Below are 6,503 nucleotides of genomic sequence, written 5' to 3' on the forward strand. Positions count from 1 at the left end.
GACTGTTTAGCATACAATAGGACTCAGAGCTCTACTGACTACTGATTTTTTAAACTCTACAATACCATAAACACTGGTTGCCACTTGAGCTTATTCGTTTTAGCCAATAATTCCCATTCTCTGCCTCCTCAGCAGGAGATTAATTGTGAGTGCCGGCCTCTTCTTGGAACACACTAAAATAAAATGAATGTTCTATTCATCTGAACTTACCAATCTGCATTTTAAAAGAGGAGGCTGAGGACCAGTTCAAGAGAGCACTTTAGTGCAGCTTTGAAATGAAACAGCGTCACTGCAAATCATTGCCTGGTACGTTTGACAAATTATTAAGCTCTTTCTTGTCTAGAAATTGCACAGGCTGATGCAAGAAGTGGCCACACCCTTGATACAATGAGAATGACTTTGCTGCTGCTGACTTTGCACTTCCGATTTCAGAGAGGGGCTGGACAGCCAAGGATGTGCTGCCTAACTGCTATGAGGAAACTGTAGAGACCACGGTGAACGACTTTGCCAAAGCAAAACTATATTGCCAGCAGACCACCGGCTTTTAAAGGACAACTGGTGCAAATCACCTGAATGGGCTCCAGAACCTTAATACGATTCTTCTTCCTTTGCATGCCTTGTCTTTTTAGCTTGCAAGCCGGACCGCAGAACCTGTCTCTCTCTGTCACTGATGGTAGCCAACTCAGGGGACAATAACTCAGAAGAGTGGCATAAAAATACAGCAAATGAATTTAAACATTTAAAAGTGCATACACACACACAAAGAGGGGTGTTGTGGTCTAAATCACAGAGCCTAGGGCTTGCCAATCAGAAGGTCGGTGGTTTGAATCCCCGCGATGGGGTGAGCTCCCGTTGTTTGGTCCCAGCTCCTTCCTACTCAGCAGTTCGAAAGCACGCCAACTGCAAGTAGATAAATAGGTACCCTCTGGCGGGAAGGTAAACGGCGTTTCCGTGCGCTGCTCTGGTTCGCCAGAAGTGGCTTAGTCATGCTGGCCACATGACCCAGAAGCTGACTGCAGACAAACGCTGGCTCCCTCGGCCTATAGAGCCAGATGAGCGCCACAACCCCAGAGTCGTCCGCGACTGGACCTGATGGTCAGGGGTACCTTTACCTTTTACACACACACACAAAGTAGAACATCCACCCTCAGAAGACCCTGCCACAACAGCCAATTAGTCGGAACAAAAAAGTATTTACCTACTGACAAAAAGTATAGCAGAGAGGAGGCCAGCTTAGCCTCCCACTGGAATGAGTTCCACAATCTGGCAGCAGCCACCAAGAATTCCCTATCTTGCATCCTTACCAAATGTGCTTGTGAGGTGGTAGGGCCAAGAGAAAGGTCGCCCCAGAAGATCTCAAAGCCCAGGCAGGCTCACAGGTAAGAGAAGAAGAGAAGAAGAGTTTGGATTTGATATCCCGCTTTATCACTACCCTAAGGAGGCTCAAAGCGGCTAACATTCTCCTTTCCCTTCCTCCCCCACAAGCACTCTGTGAGGTGAGTGAGGCTGAGAGACTTCAGAGAAGTGTGACTAGCCCAAGGTCACTTAGCAGCTGCATGTGGAGGAGCAGGGAATCGAACCCGGTTCACCAGATTACGAGTCTATCGCTCCTAACCACTACACCACACTGGCACAGTCCTTCAGGTAGCCTGGACCCAATCCATACAATAAAATAAATGCTTCTGTGTTTATACCAAGTAGATGGTCTCATGGTTTCTAGTCTCACTATTATCTCCTCCAGTTAATTGAAAAGCAGTGCAAGAAAGCAAAGTCTCACGTCAGTCAAAGAAAAAGTGGTGCGTACATATATCCCTTTGTGACAACCTAAGTACTTTTGCAAAAGCTAGAAATGAGGCATTAAGGACAGCAAAACACAGATTATTCACCCGCTGATGTAAAGAGCTAGAATTAGCAGCAGGAGGACACCACATAAGCTTTCCACTAAAACATTATAATGCAAAGCAAGCGTCATTACAGCAAACCTAAGAAACGTCTAAGAACTTTAATTATAAGGCTGACATGAGTAGTCATTTGTATCCATTCAAAGAAAGGAGTTTTTAGGAAAATTATAAGTCTCGGAATAAATCTCAGAAAGTCAGAGGCAAATTAGAAATTTTGTATGACACAGGGGGGCTCACCTCTTCTTTAATAATTCGTTTTGTTCTAGGATTTGAGGCTCATTTGTTTCAACACAAAAGTGGATGGAGGAGTTGTTACAGCTGGCTATGCTTACTTCTATGGGTACAGTACAGGGATATGGAGTCTGGAAAAAGCCACTGAAATAGCAAGTGGGACGTTGGCTGCAGGTGGGAGCAATGAACAACAACTGTTCTAGCCAACTTTGTACAGTGAGATCTGTGGAAAGGGAACAGTTATGGGGAGCAATTCAGGATAGCCTCTCAGGATGGTTTGCATGCAGCATGTTAAGAACTAAACCAGGACATTTATAATTAAAGGATCTCAGATATCAGGGATGGAACAGATGAACCGTATGAAAAAGATGTCAACTTAAGACCTTGGAGAGTTGCTGCCAGATCAGAGCAGGCATTACTGGGCTGGATGTCTGACAGTAGGCATGACAGCTACAGCGCTTGGGAATCATGTCCCTACAAATTCAAAAGGAAGAGCTTCTTCACACAGTGCATAGTTAAATCGTGGAATTTGCTATCACAAGATGTAGTAATGGCCACCAACTTGCGAGGCTTAAAAGGAGGACTAGACAAATACATGGAATCAGGTTATCAACAGCTACTTGCCTTGATAGCCGTACAGTACATTACGGGCAGCATCAGAGATAGTATGTCTATGAATACCAACTGCTAAGAGTCATAAGTGGGGAGTGTATTATTGCACTCATGTCCTGCCTTTGGGCATCTGGTTGTTATCTGTGAGTACTGAATGTTTGATTAGGGGTCTTTGGCTTAATACAGCAGGCTCTTTATGTAAAATCATATCCTATGCCTGTGCTCTTTTTCTTGTATTAATCAGTAGTGATAAACCTAAACTCCAGGGAAGCCTCAGCATCACTGGCTCTACTCCACTTGCCTAAAAATATATATTGCAGTCTTAGCTATTTCAGCTTATGCTCTCTCTTGCACCAGGTTGCCAGACAAGATAATTTAAGCCACAAAATTGATTACCCAGAAATTCTGTAATGGAAAATTCCTAAAATTATCACCTGTTGATTTCTCCTTATAGGACTTCCTTCATTTCTCCTTTTGTTTCCCTGCAGCATATATAAAAATGTTATTGGGAGAGCTGAGATTATCCTTCGTTTTTTCATTCCTCAGTCCTTTCCTAGCAGTAAACAGTGCAATTACAGCAAGTGGCTCCAATTTACTTGGGAGAACCAGTACAGGGACATAGAAACCCTTGCCTCTTCAACCTACTATTTCCTTGCAGGTGGCAGCTAGAAACACATGCACCTGGATTCCCCCTGTCTCAAAGAGCAAATGACAGCTTTGGATTTATTTTTTTATTTTTTGCAAGCAATGGGGCACTGTCTACTACACACACAAGCTGGCTCCTCTTGTGTGGGTGTTCCTGTCTACCATTACCACCTGCCAATTAGCCACTACCATACCTGGGGAAATAGGTATTTGAAGGTGCCCTCATATAGCCAACCAGAGGCCAGATCAGAGGGCAAGGAGGGACTTTAGTGTGCCATGTTGCGCCTGCTGACATCAGCAGCATCACAGGTGCTATATTTAGATTCCTTTGAATCTAAATATAGATCTCCTTCGTCTCCTGCAAGAGCACTGAGAATTCTGCTGCTCCCATTTCCCCACAACTAAGAAGGTAGAAAAGGGGGGGGGGGGAATCCTCTAGTTTTTTAAAGGAACAATGCACCAGCTCCATCTACAGCTTCTCTCTGACTTACTAGAACTAGTATCAGAGTTCAGCAGAGTCTGCACTTTCCCCCACCCCCTCAACTTGCAGAAATCCAATTTCACAGACAGTACAGAAGTCCATAATTTCCACCAGTACATAACCTCTGTCAGAGTAAATGCAGACTGCACTGCATAACAGACAGGTGCCTACACAATTCAACATGAATCTGCCAGTTCCAGGGACACACTAGAGACTTTTGAAATTGATTAGATTCCCACCTCTTTTCCTATGAGGGGAAAATGCTAATTTTCCATCAAAAAGACACAAACACATTCACTCTGCAACATATTACCTTGACAGTTTTATCCATAGATGCAGAGAGCAACATGTGGCTCCACTTCTGCACAGGGCACCACTGGACCACATTAACTGGACCGCTGTGATCAGACATCTGAAATACCAGGTTCCTAGGAATTTCAGTTATCCCATACTTAGAACCTATGTATGGCATAATATATTGGGAAGTATTAAAGGACATCTGTTCTCCTGCTGTATCAAGTTTGGCTGCACAACTTGTGCTCTGGCCACTGTCTTCAGCTTCACAAAGAAGCAGGTTTTTTTCCTGCCGCAGTCTTTTAGGGATATATGGTCTCAGCCCTTGTATAGTAACTTCGCTGTAATCACAGGGCCTCTTCTGAGAGCAACTCTCATTTGCAGAAAATAGTCTAGGTGTATCAGGCTGTAATTTCTTAAGAAGTGTGGTTGCCTTATAGTTTTTATTAGGTCTTAGGTGCTGGAGAAGAGTATCTTCATGAAACACGTTACTCCTCGAACTGCCAATGTATTCCACAGGTTGGAATGTGCTATCAGAAATTTTGACTGTCCCATCACAAGGCTGAGCAGCAGTCACAGCAGAATTTGTAACATTTATTCCACTGGCAGTGGCATTTTCAGATTCCCCATCCTCTGTCTCAGAGTCTGAATCTTCGTAAGCGACAAGTGAGGGATTCATCAAGTCAGCTGCAACAGAATTCTCTAAATTTCCCCTTGAGATCTTCATAAACAATGAAAAGCTTCTGCGATGAAAATCTACAAATTTAAGGAAATTCACTTTAAAGAACTCATTTTTCAGTCAAAGAAACATAGAATACTTTCATACTTACAAACATTACACCAGGGTGGTTCGTGACCCTCCACAGAGTAACCATTACTATGTTCATAATTAAATATTTAATTAAGTTAACACATTCCAGTTTACATTAACAGCCTGAAAATAACCTGGTATACCACGGCCATCCTGAGGCAATTCCAGTAATTTGAATATTTTTACTCAAAAGAAAACTGCAAACATTTACTGAGAAAGTACTGAATCAGAGAGCCAGCTAGCTTTAGTGTTCAAATGGCTTGTCTCAGCAGCAAACCTGTATCATAACGAGCAAGGGAATGTATGTGTGCTCCCCACTACATTTGGTTTTCTGAAAAAGCAAGTGCAGGGACCAACCATCACTGGAAAATAATAAAACAGATGGATAAATAAATAAACAGATGCATTTAATTGTCTCTTTGCTTAATGAATTGGCAGTGGGCTCAAGACTATGTGTGACCATTTGTTTTTTAACTTATCATTAATAATGTATCAATTATGAACAGATAAGTGAATGGAGAATGTGCTGCTGCTAAAATTAGTGCAGCACCCTGCTGAAGCACCTTATTATTTTTTACAGCTGAACCTTTCAAGGGTAGCTCTTAACAATTCCATACATAAACACTAAATGAAACTGAATTATGACAAGAAATGTGTATCTGTTGGAAGCTAGGGACACTTTAAAAAACAACAACTGCAAAACAGCAGCATCCAAGGAAAATCACTTCTGTGGAACTGGCACATTCTCTAAAATGTTGTGGAAAGCTTAGCTTTCAAAGTGCACGTTTTCCTGTTACCTAAAGACTGTAGATAATTCTGTTATCAATATGCCACCACCATGAAGAAAGAAAACTTGAGTGTGGCATGCAAATACCTTTCCCCTACTCCACCCCGGAATGTATAAAACTAGCAGAATTGTTAGATCTATATCAAAACCTGTGTTTACCAGTAGACCCCAAAAAACACAAATAAACATACATACACTTTGGGGGAGGGGATTGTGCGCCTGTATTACAAGGTAGCCATACAGCAAGGCTTTCTACAACTATATTAAGCTTAGCTACAGTAACAAGAGTTGTGAAACAGGGGCGCTTTGAGCACGTACTTTGCATAAAAAAACCTCCTTTCCCCCGCTTCAAAGCGGCCCGAGTGCCACGCGAAGCAGCTCCGCCGGTACTGCCTGCAGCCAACGTCTGCCAAGAAGGGACCCGGACCTGTTTCCATGCACGGGGGGACCCCTTTCACGGTAACACCGCCCTCACGCAGCCTCCCTCCGCGCTGCCGGCCGCTCGGCTTCGCAGCGTGGGCAGGTGCCTCCCGCTGAAACGGTTCCCCCAGGAAACTCGACCCGGCGTCGAACGGTCCGGGCCCCCCCTGTACCCCCTCACCGTCGTCCTTCGTTCTGTGTTTTTGTTTGTTCCCCCCCCCCCTTCGGTTTACGGCGCGGCTCTCACCGAAGACCTCGCCTCCTCCCTTCCGCAGTTCTGGGCATGGGCCTAGCTGTCCTCTCTCGCTCCTCTTCACCGGT

General features: G+C 44.0%; 1 protein-coding gene across 3 annotated transcripts in view; it reads right to left on the bottom strand.

Moving 5' to 3' along the window:
- Window positions 1-6,203, bottom strand: part of WDR25 (WD repeat domain 25) — a 97,178-nt gene extending 90,975 nt beyond the window's left edge. The window contains exons 1-2 of one of the 3 annotated variants that reach the window (XR_014156713.1): window positions 6,081-6,203; window positions 4,184-4,920 (exon numbers count right to left, since the gene is read on the bottom strand). Coding sequence is in view for 2 of the 3 variants with exons in the window: in XM_081862517.1 (XP_081718643.1) it covers window positions 4,184-4,920; window positions 6,081-6,087 (744 nt within the window). In the remaining variant the exon portion in view is untranslated. Of the gene's footprint in view, window positions 1-4,183; window positions 4,921-5,957; window positions 6,060-6,080 lie in introns of those variants that run through there. The other 2 variants (XM_081862518.1, XM_081862517.1) reach the window with 2 other exon arrangements.
- Window positions 6,204-6,503: the final 300 nt, after the last annotated feature.

This window comes from Podarcis erhardii (assembly GCF_964252035.2).
Source record: "Podarcis erhardii genome assembly, chromosome: 1".
In the NCBI taxonomy this organism is placed as follows: domain Eukaryota; kingdom Metazoa; phylum Chordata; class Lepidosauria; order Squamata; family Lacertidae; genus Podarcis; species Podarcis erhardii.